Below are 17,934 nucleotides of genomic sequence, written 5' to 3'. Positions count from 1 at the left end.
GCGTGTTTGTTTTGTTCTCGACGGCGTGTCTCCGGAGACAAGGTCGCGAAAAGAACACACAAACTTGGATTTAGCGATGAAGGCGGACATCCTTAGTCGCGTGGAGGCCAGTGAAAAGTAGTCGTCGGGTGCAGAGGCATTCGAAATTCCAAATTCATTGCAGGATGTTTTGGCACAAAACTGCGCAGCAAGCTGACGTAAGGCGAAGGCGGCGCAGCACGGCCGTCCAGGAGCGTTTCGGGTGCGTGTTCTTGCAGCTGGTTCAGCAAAGCGGCTTCGTTGCGGCTCCTGACGGATGCATTCGGATACAAAAGACAGCGGCGTTGAGCGCCTCGAGAGTAACTTAGGGAGCTGTCAGAATTTCCATGCGAAATCCCGGGTGTCGCAACAGCATGCAGGTTCAGCACGTACAAGCTGTGGTAGATAGCGACGATGAGGCGATCGCGGCGAGGATCGCCGTTACCGAAGAAGCGGACATTGCTACAGCGACCCTGACGACGTTCAAAACCGCCTACCGCCGCCGAGCTAGCCTTTCTCATTTGAATGGCGTTGAAGCTTGAAGATAGATTGGTGAACGTCATGACGAGAAGATAAAGCAAGGGAAGCTCACGGACTTTCTTTGTGCTGAATAAAGTGCTGTGGTCGTCGCGCTGAAATTTTCCGTGCTTTGAAGAACACATCGGGAAGCTACCGCTTCTGGCCGTCTCACAAAGCTCTCAGTGATGTGCGGAGGTTTCAGACACGCTCCAGATGCACATATTTTACATTTCGAATTATCGATATATCGAACTTTTTCGCGATGCCCTTGGAGTTTGATATATCTGGGATCGACTGTATTCCCCCGACATGGTAAGCATTTGACAAACCCTTGATTTCAAAAAGCAGACAAAATAGGGTCCCAAATGAAGACATGACTAACGATAGAACTTCCTTTTTGTCATAGGCATGCAATAACTGCAAGCAATATTCCACAAGTACCCTTAGGACATCATATCTAGACTCGGTGACGATCACGACCATGTCGCCCACACATCTCAAGTGGCTCAAGTGTCACAAATGTATTTATCCCCACGAAGGATCCAAAACGCTCCTTCTAAACATGATGCAAGTAATTTCGGAGAAATGGTGCCTGCTTATCTAGCACCACTCGTGACAGGAAAAGTACCATTCTTCATGCACGTACATTCCCCGCATATATCCTCAAAGCCCACCAAGTCATTCTCCTCCAAGCTTCAATTACTGCAGCGTTGGTCAGTGACACTTTTCATAATTTATTATACTATGCACAGGACTTTTCCTATCCTTCCTTACTACAGACTCATCTGGTGGTTGATGGAAATCCACGGTGTAGCTTCTGCGGGTAATGTCTACATTGGTGAAGAAATACGGTAGCAGACTGTAAGGTGACTGGTCTGGAATAATTAAGCCCGTTTCGGACTATTGCCGGGTAGCTAAAGGACTAGTGGTTGGACGGTTAGTAATTACTGGAGGGGGGGAGTGAATACGGGGAAGCGGAGGGGAAAAGCAGCGAGAATGGGGAGTTAGAACAACAAATGAGGCATAAAAGCAGGTGCCAGTAAAGGGAGGTGACGAAGAGAGGGGGGGGGAGAAAATGGCCGAGTGGACGGGTATGGCGCGATTATAGGGCGCCATGAGGTAGGCTGAAAGACGGGAGAGACGGAGTAGGACCAGAGTGGGAGAATGTGTTTTCCTTTCCCTTGAGGACATGCACGCTCTACGAGCATCTGAATGGAAACTGGTGAGATTCCTGCAAGGCAAAGGAGAGGGGGGGGAGTACAGCGGAAAAGGGGAGGGAGAAGAGGCAGTGGGAAGTGGAGACAACAGGATGAGAGGACAATAGAAAGAGAGAAGAGAGACAGAGGTGAATTGGAAAGGATAACCTATAAGGGTCGACTTCGAAGGGAATAAGACGGGGATGGGAGCTGAACAACAACTGGGGCTCATGGCCTTTGAGGGGTGACATTGTGAAAGGAAGGAAGGTTAGCAGAGGCAGACTGGGATTGAAAAGGTGAAGAGTGGAGAAGGGTGTAGAGACATGTGGGGAGGGGAGAAGGGGAGCTGGGTACATAAAACACATGATGGGGCAGTGGAGAAGGGAGAGGAAGTGCGAGAGGTGGTGATAAAGACAATTGGATGAGGGGTTGATACAGAAGAAGAGGGGGGGGGGCAGCAAAAGGAGGAAAATAGAATGGCCGATAGGGAAGAGGGAAGGAGAGCGGTGCACAAGGAGGAAATGAAGTTACACCACACTTCCAACAAGACTGACATCTGTTAAAAGAGCGGAGCTCTGGATTGTATTTCCGCAGAGTACGTTCAGCTTCATCTTCTTCATTGTGCGTAATGTTACATTAGTAGCGGCTAATTGTCATATAATTGGTTTCCAGATAGTTCCGCAAAACGACGCTTACAGCCGTTTTTTGTAACCATGCTCTCCTCCTTGATGGCCATACAGTGACAGAATACAGTGATTTTGCAACGTTAACAACTTCACTGCGAACTAATTATGACAAGTAAATGAAACTCGGCATAACGAAAGTCGTCTTGACGGCTATTTGTCATAATGTTTCGACATGCTATCAATAACGCAAGAGCTACAGCCGTTTTCTGTAATCTTACAGCCTCCGTTGATGGCCAAGCTTCGATGCGCGTCTGGCTATGTGGAAAATCCAGCTTACAAAGAATAACCTCAGTGGTGGATTTGAAGGGCGGCGGGGCGACCCTCTAGGCCACATAAAACAAGTCTCGATGGAGGCACATGTGCGGGAAAATGCCGTTGCATTCTGGGAATCGCATACGAAATCAAGAAAAGAACGAGATTTCAACTAAACGAACTGTCGAAATGCATTAGGACGCGGGTTCGCTTCTTGGCCGCGGCGGCCGCTTTTTTGATGGAGGCAAAAGGTGAAAACGCCCGTGTGTTCGAGATTTCGGGGCACGGTAACGATCCCCGCGTGGTCAAAATTGATCCGGTGACCGCCACTACGGCGCGCCTCATCGCCTGTGTAGCGTCGGCGCGTTAAACCCTTTTATCAATCAATCGATGCGTTATTCAGTTCCGTACGGAGGGAGGGGGCGCCCCCCCCCATAAGTTTCGCTTGTGGCCTGAATGTCCAACGAGACGAAAGCTCAAACGACTCGAAAGGTCAAATTCATCACGTGATCGGCAAGCCAAGCCTGAATGTCCAACGAGACGAAAGGTCCAATCGTGCCTGAATGTCCAACGAGTCGAAAGATCCACAGAGACTGAACGTTCAATCGAGCCTGAATGTCCAACGAGACGAAAGCTCAGCCTCACTTACAAGCAGGCGGCGGGAACTTCGAGGTCAGTAAAATCGCTAAAGAAACTGGTGGCCGACGCTGGTTAAGCGGAAACACGAGGGTTGCAGGAACAGCCACACTGGGGCCTGGGTAGTCTCGAGCTTATGCCCTACTGCGAAAGCTCTACGCTCTACTGACGCGGTATAAAACCTGAAAGGTGGTGATAAGAGCTATGTCTGTAGCATCTGCATGAAATAGTGTGCTATCAGTGAAATTTTGCGCAGATGCTCAAACATGAAGCTACCATATACGCGTACAACCGGACGGAACCTGAATGCGGATACATGAACTCCATACACTTGGTTGTCAAAGCGCCCACAACACAGGGACGAAGGAAAAAAGACGCCATGGGCCCATACTCGTTGCGGAAAATATCCCAGCAAAATATTCGGACGATAAAGAAGTGGCTCCCATAGACACAACTATAGACACAACTCGCGTCTTCCTTACAGACCCGCCGCGGTGGCTCAGTGGCTATAGGCGTTGTGCTACTGAGCACGAGGTCGCGAGTTCGATTCCCGGCCGCGGCGGCCACTTATCTGATGGAGGCGAAAAGCAAAAACGCCCGTGTGTACGAGATTTCGGCGCACGTTAAAGATCCCCAGGTGGTCAAAATTAATCCGGAGCCCTCCACTACGGCGCGCCTCATCGCCTGCGTTGCGTCGGCGCCATAGGTCGGCGTACTCACTCGTGATTACACTCATTTGTACTCAAACTCACGAGTGAGTACGATGATGAGTGATCACACACCCAGAAAAAAACAGTGAGTACGATGACGAGTGAGTACAGTGGTAAGTCCTCTACTCGTGAGTACAGTACTCCTGAGTACACTACTCATGAGTATGAGTACTCATGAGTACAACATTCATGAGTATGAGTACTCATGAGTATGAGTACTCATGAGTACACAGTACTCATGAGCACACTACTCATGAATACTGTTTTTGCGAGTGCTTGCACGCTTGAGCATATGCACTCCTGAGTACAGTAGTGCAAACAGTACTGCAAACAAGAAAACGGGCGACAAAAGCTGCCACCCAAAGACACGCAGAAAAACGCAGTTTACGGCCACGGACGCACCGACAAGCCCCGAGCTCCCCTGAGCCCGACCCGGCCTGAGAACAAGAGGAGACGCCAGACGCAACGCGAGTGCTTACGTTCCGTTTCGCTTTCTCACATGTACTTGCCTTCGCGTGGTAAGTCGCCCAACGACAGTGCACTGCGTCAGACGTTTTCTTCCTCTGTCCGGATTTATATATAACCTGTGTTTTTCTAATCAATTAAACAATTTATTTTTTCTACTTAGTCTTTCATTCGAGCTACGACCTAGCTAACAGTGCAGATAAGTTGATTATTCGTGAGTAATACAAATTAAGTACTCATGACTACAGATGAGTAGTCATGAGTGCAGAATGAGTAGTACTCATGAGCAGTACTCATTGAGTACCCATGAGTACATATTGAGTACTCATGAGTACAGATTGAGTACTCATGAGTACAGATTCAGTACTCATGAGTACAGATTGAGTACGAATACTCGTGAGGACGAATGAGTTTCAGTACAAGTGAGTACGATTACAAATGAGTATTTGATGAGTGAGTACGAGTGATTTTGTGAACAGACGAACTTTTTGAGTCTGAGTTTGATTGAGTACAGCGTGAATGAAAAAAAATGTGATTGAGTTTGAGTGAGTTCTTTCTGTTTTGCCGACCTATGGTCGGCGCGTTTTACCCCGCAATCAATCAAATCAATCTTCCTTATGGAACACGTTAGATGCGTACGAGGCGTGTGCACGAGGCGTGTATGCGCACGAGGCGTGTGTATTAAGCTATAAACAAATGTGTCATTAAATGTAGATCAGTTGCGAATTTGGCGAGTTTGTAGGGGTTCATAATTAATCACAGCGCGAAAGAGGGCACAGACAGAAGAATAGCTAGTCCTCTGGTTATTTTTCTGTGTGTCTCGTCTTTCGCGCTGTGATTAGTTGTGCCATTAAAGTCTATTATTGAGGCAATAAAGAAGAACCTGTTGCGTCTCCGTCCCTTACTTGCAAGGAAAATGAATACGCTCACCTTTCACATTGTATCCTGACGGATCTGCGAGCGTCGACGTGGACGGACCCGGAAGGCTGTACCTGCGAAAATCACCGTTTGTTGGCGCGACAGTCTCATATGACTGCAACATTCGGGAAAAAACAGTAGAATTAGAAGGGATCAAAGCATTTATTCAGTGACACAGTCCACGGTGGCTCTAATATGAGATTTTTGCTTGTATGTGGCACTAGAAAAGAAACATAGGCCGAACCCAGTTCAACTTGTATATTCTACATTGCATTGCATTGTATATTAAGAATGTTTTGCAACTTACCTGCCTCTAATTACTGCTTACTGTACTTATTTGCTTTCTTACCTAGCTAACATTGTACATTTAAGAAGTGTTTGTGCTTCATATTGCCTCTAATTTCACTCACTGTATTCGTGTATAACCCACTGCCCTCTGCAATGCATTCGGACCCTCAGGGCATAATAAATAAATAAACAAATAAATGAATGAATGAGGAGGACGAGCAGGAAAAAACGTTTATTGCTCCCATTGAACGGGAAGAAAGGAGCCCGGGATTTCTGCTCTGGGACGCCCAACACCCAGTACCACATGGTGTGGGAATGTAAAGGCGTCACCAAACTACCTGAACTCATCGCACCGAGACAGGAGCAGTGGGAGGTCCTGCTGAGTAGCGATGGCCCGGAAAACCAGCGTGGCCTGGTGACCAGGGCCATTCGAGCTGCAGCTTGCCATGGCATCCCGGACTAGGGACGCCACCCACCATGGATGACCGACAACCAATGAATGAATAAGTAAATAAATAAATAAATAAATAAATAAATAAATACATAAATAAATAAATAAATAAATACACTGGGCGTGTATGTGTAGCGATTAGGCCTCTTCCAGTTACAGCCCTGCTCCCCAACCTCCTTTTCCACGGTTCTCGGTTCCAAGGTCGTCGAATGGTCCCTGTCACTCCAGTTCCCTACCCGCCACTCCCTGCTGGGTGTCAACGTTCAGTGCAGCCATACCGCGGAGAAATGCTTGGACAGACACCGCTGCAGAACAGACAGACCAACGAAACGGGACGCCTTGTTCACCGCTGTCTTTTTTTGCCCCATCTGCAACACGCACATTCCCGGTTCCTACAAACTGAACCCTCCAAAGTTTGGAGCTCGTATTCGGCCCTAGGGACGAGAAGAAAGTAGTGCGATATATACCGACTGTCTGGAAAGTTTGTGACGAGCTACGGAAGAGCGTAATGAAAGCACTAAAATTAAGCTAACAGTAACATGCCTACCCATTGGGCAGCCAAGCAATGAAATCTTCAATTCAGCAAAACCTAAACTGGCCGTTGCAGTAATATCCAAACATCTATGCGCGCCCACTGCAACTTTGGTCTAGAAAATTTGGCAGGCTGGTAGTGCACGGCGAACAAAAATATTGTTAACACAGCACTAGCGTTCATGTCTTAACTCTGGTAAAAATCAACTAATCCTCCGTCTAATCACAACGATGGGAAAACGCGAAGTTTTAGTCATTGGGTTTCTCGTTTGCTTGGCTCAGATTCAGTGCTCGTTCGGCAGCTTCAACGCAGGCAGACGTACTAAGCTTTGCGTTTTCCCACCGTCGCCTCTATTGAGTTTATTCTGACACGTGGTAATCATAATCATCTCTTTTTACTGCTGGCGATCTTTCGTTTGCCGTCTTCCTTAATTTTCTATGTTGTTCGTGCCGAACGGATCTGCAGGGGTCACCTACCAATGAAACACACGAGCTTTCAGAAATCAAGTTCGCGTCTCGGAAGACGCCGTCGAACTGCGCGCCGCTTCATTGCCAAAGAGCATTTCTGCCGATGTTATGGGACGCGAGCTACCTACACTGCGTTGTACGCGTACGCAGGTAGCGCAACAGTCATCACGTATCGTTCAATGTGAATGCCGAAAGAGCAGCGCCGTGGGAAGGTCGGAGGGGCAGTGCTGGAAGTCGCACTACTCATTTTGGGGCAAAGATCCCGCTTACGGAGGTATGCTAAAAGGCGTAACTACGCTCTTTTGAGGCGAGAACGACGCATTTCAAGAAGATTACTTCTGAATCCTATAACACATATTTCCGCGAAGCCTTCCATGTGGTTCATTTATATTATGCTTCCACTACCTGGCTCTGCATGGCTACAATATCTCATACATAAAGTGAAGCGAAGCTCACGTTTCTTCCCTTCGGCGTTAAGGTGCGCTCCACTGTATTGTTTAATAGGAATGGGGTGTAACCAACGACCGTACTCTTCCTCTTTGATCGACAATGCTCTGAATCTGATCGGATCGAGGAAGTAAATACACTGTAAAATAAAACACCAGGAAACAAAATAAAACAAAATACAGCACAGCAAACACCAATGCACTCTATTCGCCCATGCTCGACTCTGCATGACCTTATATATGGCAACTGTTTTGACATTTGTGCCTATGCCACAGCCCCAAGTCGAAGCCATATCCGACATGATCCGAAAACTGATGCCACAGGCAATTGGGACTTTTGCGTCATCGTAGGTGCAGAGTTTCATACTACGAAGATCATATCATTCGGTCTGTCTGAACTGGCTGTGTGTAATGTTTGGCAGTTTCTGGCAAATTTAGAGCTCGATTTTGATTATTCTGCTGCATTTAACACCAGAAATGGACCCTACGGCAGGCGCAGCACCTAGTCCGCCGCCGCCTGGGTCGCTTCCCTGCCTGCTGCCTGAAGTCTCGCCCAGCATGGTCACTCAGCCGGCTGCGCCAGCTTGCTTGCTGCTGGAGGCTTCGTCTGGATCATCGGCTTCTCCTAGCACTTTCAGGATCCATGACCCCTCCGGGACAAGTAAGCCACGATCTCTCTCCATTGGAACAACCTTTGTCAAACAACAAGGATGGAATTTCCGACTTGACGGAGGTATCTCCTTCTGGCACTGCAATACACGCGGAGGAGGTCAACAACCTCGCAGACGATTCTGAACCATTTCAGACAGTGCAAGCTCCAACGCTCCGTCGAGGGTCTAACAGCGTACTCAAAGCCCTGGATGTACATCTACTCTATGGTGGAAGTTGTGCGCCGCTTACTCGGCTCTCTTGCATCATCATCATAATCATCATCATCATCATCACCAGCCTATCTACGCCCACTGCAGGGCAAAGGCCTCTCCCATTATTCTCCAATTACCTCGGTCCTGTGCCAACTGTGACCAATTTATTCCCGCAAACTTCTTGATCTCATCTGCCCATCTAACTTTCCGCAGCCCCCTGCAACGTTTGCTTTCTCTAGGGATCCACTCTGTTACCCTTAACGACCAGCGGTTATCTTGCCTTCGCATTACACGCCCTGCCCACGTCCATTTCTTCTTCTTAATTTCTACTAATATGTCTTTAACACCAGTTTGTTCCCTGACACACTCCGCTCTCTTCTTGTCCCTTAATGTTACACCTATCATTTTCCGCTCCATTGCCCGCTGAGTCGTACTCAATTTAAGTTGAACCCTCTTAGTGAGCCTCCAAGTTTCTGCCCCGTACGTGAGTACCGGTAAGATGCAGCTGTCATACACTTTCTTCTTCAGCGACAATGGTAGGCTGCTATTCATTATCTGAGAATGTCAGCCATATGCACCCCACCCCATTCTGATCCTTCCATTTTGATCCTTCTGATGGTTGCGATCTGGGGTCACAACTTGGCCTAAGTAGATATATTCGCTTACCACTTCCACTGCCTCGCCACCTATCTAAAACTGCTGTGCTGTCCCGAGGTTATTGATCATTACTTTAGTTTTGTGCATATTAATTTTCAGGCCCACGGTTCTACTCTGTTTGCCCAGTGCGGAAAGCATGCTTTGCAATTCGTCCCCCGAGTTACTTAGCAAGGCAACGTCATCAGCAAATCTGAGGTTACTGAGGTATTCTCCATTAACCCTTACTCCCACCTGTTCCCAATCCAACGTTCTGAATACTTCTTGTAGGCATGCTGTGAATACCATTGGAGAGATTGTGTCGCCTTGTCTGACACCCTTCCTTATAGGTATTTTACTGCTCTCCCTATGGAGGATGATGGTAGCTGTAGACCCATTGTAGATATCCTCTAGTATTCTTACATAATGCTCATCTACCCCCTGGTTCCGTAATGCCTGAATGACTGCTAGGGTTTCGACCGAGTCAAATGCTTTCTCATATTCTATGAAGGCTATATATAGGGGTTCAGTATACTCAGCGCACTTCTCTATCGCCTGATTTACCGTGTGAATATGGTCCATTGTTGAATAACCTTTACGGAACCCAGCTCGTTCTTTAGGTTGACTGAAATCTAAGGTTGCAGAGATTCGGTTAGCGATTACCTTGGTAAATACCTTGTAGACGACTGACAGTAAGCTGATCGGCCTGTAATTTTTCAAGTCCTTCATGTCGCCTTTCTTATGGATTAGGATGATGCTCGCGTTCTTCCAAGATTCTCTTGCATCACCAGTGGCCAAAGATGTCTTGACGCTCCTCGACTTCGTTTCGCCTCTACTAGTACAATGGCAGTAGCGGCAACCATCACTACACGGTCCCCAACTGTGGAGCAAATTCAGCAAAAAGCCACAATTCTCCAATGGGACGCATGTGGACTTGGTCAGCGGCTTCCAGAGTTCCGCAGATTTGTAGGAAAACACTAGTTACCCATTTTGCCATTTCGGAGTCCCGCTCTCCATAGATATACGGCTTTCCGGGTACGCAGTCCTGCGTTTCTCAACTGGTGTGGCAAAGACGAGAGTCCTGCTATGCGTGAGAAACGACCTCAGATTCATGCAATACAATCTGCCACCTAACGCGTTGAACGAATTGGCAGCTATTACCATGCGACACGCAGGTGTTTTGTTTACTGTCATCGCTGCGTATATTCCGCCCCACGCATCGCTGAATACTCAGCGCCTGGAGAACATAATTCGCCGTACACCACCTCCACACATCCTCACGGGGGACTTCAATGCTCATCATCCGTCATGAGGAAGCAAGAAAACGACGGCCAAAGGACGCCGCCTGTTGGACATTGCAGACCGCTTCAGTTCGTGTGTTAAAACTGGGAAACCAACGTTTTATCGTGGACGGATGTCAAGTGTCATCGACGTCACCATGGTTTCCTCAGCATTGTCAACGACCACAAGCTGGTATGCAGACTTTTACTCTCACGGAAGCGACCATGTACCAACATACATTATTGTCGATGGTTTGCCTGCTGGTCGCCGTAAATCTGCCGTTCAATTTGTCAACTGGGGTAACTTCCCCACAGCAGTGGAGACAAGCGCTGGTTATTTTTCCTCATACGACGACGCTATTAACAGCATCGCAAATACCCCGAGGTTATGCAGCAAAACCGCGAGCCTGCCAATGGAGTATACAGTGGCTGACGTCGAGTATGAAAATATCAGGGCGATTCGTAGAAGTGCAGAAAGACGCGCGCGGAAGACTTCCGCTGTAGAAGATATACGAGCATCCAGACGCACGCAAAAGCTCATTGAGAGACATCTGAAGAAGCTTGCCAAACGTGAATGGGCGTCCTTTTGTTCCAGGCTACACTCGGAAGCCGCTCACAAGGATATGGAGCTTAGTGCGTGGTCTGCGTGCCGCGCGAAATCAGTTGTGCCCTTTTAACTCCATTTCCCTGAGAATGAAGGTACGCGACTTGGATGTCGCTGAAGCCGTCTGTGCTAAAATTACTGCCGCCCCGGGGTCTTCACCAACGACCATTCCAGGGCTGCGAACCTATCACCGAACACACCCTACATGGACGAACCATTCTCTATGGCAGAACTTGAAGCTGCTCTGTGCTCAGTTAACAAAGCCTGTTCGCGGGCCAGGACGGGATAAGCTATGCGGTTTTAAGTCATCTAGGCGGCAATCCGAAGCGGTGGCTCTTGTCAATATTCAGCAGCTCCTGGCAGAACGGCCGTCTTGAGCCTGGGTTGAAGCGAGCTCGTATCATGCCAGTTGTGAAACCTGCCAAACACCCCACGGATATTGATTCGTGTCGGCCTATTGCGCTTCTAAGCTGCATTGGGAAACTCATGGAGAAGATGGTACTGCTTCGCCTAGACTGGGATCTGAATGACAGATGCGTTTATCCGTCGCAGATGTGGGGCTTCCGCAAGAGCCGGAGAAGCATTCACAACGTCATTGCCCTTCCAACACATGTGACGCACGCCAAGATCGGACGGGAAATTATCCTTGCAGTCTTCATTGACAATAAATCGGCATACGACTGTGTTCTCCATGAAGCTGTCCGGACAGCAATGAGGTCAGTATGCATCGCGGGACGAATGTACGACTGAATGTCTGATTACCTTTCTGATAGGATCATCTACATGTCTAAAGCGGATGGTCTATAGACATCCCTCCATAACGTGACCCGTGGTGGCCTCAGGGTGGGGTACTGAGCCCGACTCTTTTAAATATTTCAATGATTGGCCTTGAGAGATGTCTGCCGAAATCGATTGAAATCTCCATGTACGCTGATGATACGTGTATCTGGTGCTCGGGCCGCAACAGGCGTGTGCTCCAATCTAGATTTCAGTGTGCAGTAAGCCCGAGTGAAAAATTTCTCGCCACACGTTGCCTTGCAATATCACGGGCCAAGTGCCGCGCCATGGCCTTTACAAAGCGGGACGTCCCGAACTACCCCTTAACGGCGGCAGGCGTACCGATGCCGTATGTCACCCATGACAGGTTCTTGGGTGTTACCTTCGACCGCTATCTGACATGGACGCTCACATCCGAAGCCTAAACGAGAAGTTAACGTCATTCGCGCACATCTTCGGCATGCTTTCCAACAGCAGTGATGGATGTAGCGTCAGCTCTCTTTTACGGCTACACGACACCCTCTGCGAGGGCTTACTTCGCTATAGCCTGCCAGCTCTAACTTGTCTTTCCAAAGGGAATAGTAAAATGCTAGAGGGGTTGCAGGCCCGAATACTGAGGATATGTCTTGGTGTCCCGAAGACCACCTCCACAATGACAGAGAGAAGACCGCTTCCGCCCACTGGTTTGCAGGCAATGGAAAAACTTCGCACACGCCTGGGCGTTGTGGCGAGGCAACGTTGCCATCCTCTTGTGCCGCCTGGGCCTCTGAACTGCAGCACGCTGAGGGCTGTTTCGGTTCCTTGGTCGGGTCCCAGTGAAGCAGCACGTGCAATCAAAGTTGTCTTGGAGTTTTTTTGCAGCCCAGAACTGGACAGAGTTTTGCGATTGAAAATGTTGGCCGCATCAAATGACATAATTTCTTTTTTCACATTTTTTTCTCTTTTTTTCTTTTTGGTTTTCTTCTCTCGTCTAGTGTAGCGAGCCAGCCCGACGGCTCGGCTAACATCGCTGGTCTTCATTAAAGTTATTCTATATATATATATATATATATATATATAGGGAAGAAACGTGAAGAAACATGAAGAAACGTGAAGAAACGTGAGCAAGGCCCACCACTAATGATGACAAGGAAGAAGATGGGTGCGGGGCGCAGCAAGCCCGGGATCGGAATGGCTGCCTGTAAATAGTCGTGTAAATACATCGCTTCATCAACTCATGGTTCGTGTCATCTGCCGCCACGTTACATTTGGTGGAGGTGCGGGTTCGTCATCCCCATCCTGGCCCCAGCACCGCATCGCATCGAAGTGGACGCAGCCGCCAAGGGCAACGAAGCCGCGCCGGGCAGCCCCAGCCCAGTCGAGACCAGAACCAGACGATGTCCCCCGCCCCGTGTCCCCAGCCCGCAAGACCCGAACGAAGACCAGCTGAGCCGAGCCGACCCAGACACGCCGACGATGTGTTCCCCCGCCCTTCCGTCCGACGTGGCTCGAGGACCTTCGGTGGTTCGTCACGGCAGACGCCGTTGCTGTTGCTGGGCCAGGAATTATCAACGTCGTCATCCTCATCCGTGGCGGCAAGTGATTCGTCACTGCATCTTTCATCTCATCAGCATTCAATCGCCAATTTGCCTTGTCGACCGGGACGGTCCTCATCGACCGGGGAGGTGATGTCACGGGACAGGACAATACCCTCGCAAGCAAGGCCCACCACTAATGATGACAAGGAAGAAGATGGGTGCGGGGCGCAGCAAGCCCGGGCTCGGAATGGCTGCCTGTAAATAGTCGTGTAAATACATCGCTTCATCACCTCATGGTTCGTGTCATCTGCCGCCACGTTACAATATATATAGTGAAAGAAGTTGACTGACACGTTTCCCGTTTTTGTTGCGAACAGTTTCGGAGTTAAAAACTCCTCTCCGAAACTGTTGGCAACAAAAACGGGAAACGTGTCAGTCGACTTCTTTCACTATTTTTATACTGGCCCATCGAACCTCATGATCTCTCTCTCTCTCTCTCTCTCTCTCTCTCTATATATATATATATATATATATATATATATATATAGAGAGAGAGAGAGAGAGAGAGAGAGAGAGAGAGAGACAGCCCGACGGCTCGGCTAACATCGCTGGTCTTCATTAAAGTATTCTATATATATATATATATATATATATATATATATATATATATATATATATATATACTAATAAGTACTAGCGGAAAATCTCCCGCCAGCATAGATAGGCAGGCTCACTCATGAGTGCTCTCACACATCCCCCACTCACCACACATGAGAGTGAATGGTGAACGAGCCTCACCGTCGTTTCTGCCTGGTGAGTGCGAGTGCGAGCGCCACGTGATGAGAACCGCTCACCACTCGCGAGTACGAGTTTCGCTCGCGGCGAGCCCCGCTCCCCACTCATGAGAGTGGTGAGACCAATCATTTTGTTCTTCCTAACCTTTTGTGAACCCTTTGTTCGCAAGTGTTTCCAATTACACGATCCTGTACGTCTCCCTCTCTGTCTCTGTATCTCTCTCTCTCTCTCTCTCTCTCTCTCTCTCTCTCTCTCTCTCTCTCTCTCTCTCTCTCTCTCTCTCTCCATTGCTGTCTCTGTCTCCCTCCCTCTCTCTCCCTCTAACCTTTTGTCAACCTTTTATTTTGTTCTGTTAGCCTTTTCTTCACCGGTGTTTCAATTTACACGGTGGTGTGCCGTGAGCAGCCTCGCCCCAAAAAATAATTTCGCCAGCTCAACCTCCCTGGGTGTACGGCACGACTGACCTGAAGTCGTCCCCTCGTTCCTCCTTCTCCGTTTCCTTTTTCCGAGGCTGCTGGAATTGAAGAAGGCCCGCTTCTTCCTCCCCCTCAACTTGGACGGCCGGGTGGGCGTCAGCATGGCGCTCGATGTCCTGCGTGGTTGCGGCCCCACGCTGCTGCTGAGGGGCCTCCCGGAGCTGCGCAGACAGCCACAAAACAATCGTTGCTGAGCGCGCACCACACGCAGAGCGCCTTCTAATGGAACAGCGACCGCCCTGCTCCGGCACAAACCGCGCTAGGAAAGGTGGCCTAGGTTTACGAAAGACGTCCTCTACGTTCGCCTGTAACATCCTTAAAGGGGCCATGCAGACAGCATACCAAAACGTTTTATTCGAAAGGTTTACTGTTTAATAGGGCCCTAAACGCTTGTTCGGGAGCAGGCTATGCTTTATTCACTGAGAAATTAAATATTGTAAGTCAAAATTTAAATTCTCCCTCTAAATCGTGTGTTTTCCAGACGTTGACAATGATGTAGTAGGAGCAGGGCCTTAAAAAGACCCCCGCTCACTTTCATACGGCCTGCGCACCCAAGAAGAAAGCGATTCAGAAGATTCTATACAGAGTGAGGGCGCTTCGAAACAACCCTCTACCCTCCCAACCCACCTTTTTCTTAGTCGACGCATCGCCTCTGGTCAAGTGAGCCGACGATGCTTGCCGCGCGTGTTTTGGATCTGCCACGGAATATCAATTGTACTAATGCATACATTCGCTGCTGTATCTCACCAAGTAAGTTCATTTGTTGTGCAGTTCAATTGCGTGATTAGAGAGTTTTAGCTAACCATTTTTGACAGCCCACTCCGGTACTCACGGCCCGCGCAACCCGACCGGATCGTGAGCAGCAGAAACACTTTTAGATAAGCGACAACCGTATCTCTCTCGAGGGGGAATCGTTCGCGTCACTGGTCGTGGCCTGTGCTTGGCCAAACCAAGACTTCATCCTAAACAAAAAATAAGACGTGATATTTTAGTCACGCAGAAGGCCGCGTCTATTGCCTGTTTCACCATTTTCATATAATGCAGTCGCGGATAAGATATCATACTAAATAATTTTAAGGAAGCCGTTCAACTTTCGTACAGCCATGACAAGGCTGTTTTTTTTGGGGGGGGGGAGGGGGGAAGGAGCATAGAAGTAGGCTCGGGCTTCGGTCGACGTTTTTGGCTTCCTTTCTAAACATCGTTGAGGCGTGTGAGCTCTTTACCTATTCGGAATCGCTTTCTTTGTTTCGTCGCTCGTTTCAAGTAAAGAAACACCAGTTCCCAGAAGGGCACTCGCCACGCAGGGTGCAGCCAGCTTCAAATACCAAGCTGGAGCGTAACGGCAGCGATTCAGTCCGCTCAGCGAGCTCCGGAACCGGAGGGGGGCTCCGCTCCGTAACGCCGCTTGCGCCGGAGCGCTCCCGTTTGCTATTGGAGCTAAGGGGACCGTCAAAAAATCCCCCGCATTTCCCCGAGGGAAAGAATGTGAAAGTGAGAATGCACGAGTTGAATTTGCGCGGTTCGGTAATGTTCGCGAAAGAGAGATCACACACACACACAACTACAAAGAAAGAAAGATGCATTTATTCACAGACACCTATTTGTGTTGTCGTTGTACGTGATTGCTAGAGCGGATCTCAGCTTTGAAATTTCGTGTCAGTACTCCTTTAAGCGGGTGCATTAGCCCTTCTCACGCCCGATTCCTGGCCAATCCCCCACGTGGGTATGTGCCATGTCAGCGGCCAGGCAGCGCGCGCCCATCTCCCCCCGTTGCCAAGGAAGACGAGGAGATTCCTGGCCAATCCCCCACGTGGGTATGTGCCATGTCAGCGGCCAGGCAGCGCGCGCCCATCTCCCACCGTTGCCAAGGAAGACGAGGAGCGCACGCACCCGCAGCTGTTGATATGCGGACGGCGGCGGACGCTTCAGGCTCGCTTAAGAAGTGCATTCGCACTTAAAACTGTCAGCTAAAACTCTGTTTTTTCAATCGATCTCTTATTGCGCCATTCTAATATTTTCAGGGTGCATCGGGTTAAACCGTGGATTAACCCGATCGGCATCGAAATGGTGTACTGCGTGGATTAACGTGGATTAACTGTACGTGGATTAACTGATCGGCATCGAAATGGTGTACTGCTGTGTGCCATTTTGCCGCTCGCGCCCTGGGAAAAGCCGAGGAGTTTCGTTTCACCAATTTCCAAGTGACGGAGAGCTGTGCGCGAAAGGGCAAAGGAACATTGCGAGGAAGGATGTAATCATCAACGATAAGCCACCGTCTACGGTTGTGTGTAGCCAGCACTTCCTTCCGGTCTACGCTTCCGGCTACGCTTCCGGGTGCCGCAGAAAGGAACGTTTGCCAGGCGCTGCGCCCACCGTTTTCGAAGGCTATCCGGCGGACAGGATGCCTCCCGTGAAAAGGCCTGGCAAGGAACCTGTTCCTCCGGTACTTCCTCCAAAACTAATCAAGCATGTAGCCCAGCCACTGCCAGCGGAAGCAAATGCGTCCGTCGAATACCACGAAGACGCCAAAAGCATAAGCACGCAAACCATGAACAACGATCACCAACGTGCAAGTCGGTACCTCTCCGCAATCTCGAGGCTCCGGTCTCAAGTAGCATACCACCGTTCCAAGAGTCGAAAGTTACGAGAGAGACTCGCCCAGGAACAGCAGCGCAGTGCGTTCTATCGGGCAAGCAAACATCACGCTTCGTTGAGAAAAATCGAAGCGGGCTCGCGGAATGGACACAAAACGGCCATGTTCCTGCCTCACCAAACTGCACGATACGAGAAGCAACATCTGACGTACCCGGAAGAGGTCATTAGAGAATGCGTCATATGGAGGTTCCTCTCACCGAAGGGTTACGACCATGCTCGATCATCAGGACTCCTGAACTTGCCAGCAAAATGTACCCTCCAAAAATACATGGGCCCCAGTCCAAGAGTGCTGCAATGCGAACAAGACTGGTTTACGAAGCGTCACTTCTGAGCAGCAGGCGGCATATGGCTTTATTAATTTGATTGATTGTAGGGTTTAACGCGCCGACGCAGCGCAGGCAATCAGGCGCGCCGTAGTGGAGGGCTCCGGATTAATTTTGACCACCTGGGGATCTTTAACGTGCGCCGAAATCTCGTACACACGGGCGTTTTTGCTTTTCGGCTCCATCAGAAAAGCGGCCGCCGCGGCCGGGAATCGAACCCGCGACCTCGTGCTCAGCAGCGCAACGCCTTAGCCATTGAGCCACCGCGGCGGGTATATGGCTTCATTAATTATTGATGAAGCCAGCATTAAGCCAAAATGCATGTATCGCAGGAAAGGAGGTGCCGTGTTTCGCTTTAAGGACAGACCCGATAGCAGCTCGTCGAACACCCAGGGGATTTTGGCGCACAATGTTTTGTGCTTTGTTC

The 17,934-nt window shown here is 49.4% G+C and overlaps 1 protein-coding gene across 1 annotated transcript in view; it reads right to left on the bottom strand.

Moving 5' to 3' along the window:
- Positions 1-17,934, bottom strand: part of LOC144165013 (male-specific lethal 1 homolog) — a 174,534-nt gene that overhangs the window by 130,188 nt on the left and 26,412 nt on the right. Inside the window, exons 2-3 of the mRNA XM_077695183.1 lie at positions 14,518-14,690; positions 5,413-5,474 (exon numbers count right to left, since the gene is read on the bottom strand). Coding sequence (XP_077551309.1) covers positions 5,413-5,474; positions 14,518-14,690 — 235 coding nt within the window. The remainder of the gene's footprint in view (positions 1-5,412; positions 5,475-14,517; positions 14,691-17,934) is intronic.

Source organism: Haemaphysalis longicornis, unplaced genomic scaffold (assembly GCF_048455015.1).
Source record: "Haemaphysalis longicornis isolate Haplotype H1 unplaced genomic scaffold, Haemaphysalis longicornis Haplotype H1 scaffold_14, whole genome shotgun sequence".
Lineage (NCBI taxonomy): Eukaryota > Metazoa > Arthropoda > Arachnida > Ixodida > Ixodidae > Haemaphysalis > Haemaphysalis longicornis.
The sequence above is the reverse complement of the archived record's forward strand: the minus strand, read 5'-3'. Positions and strand labels throughout refer to the sequence as shown.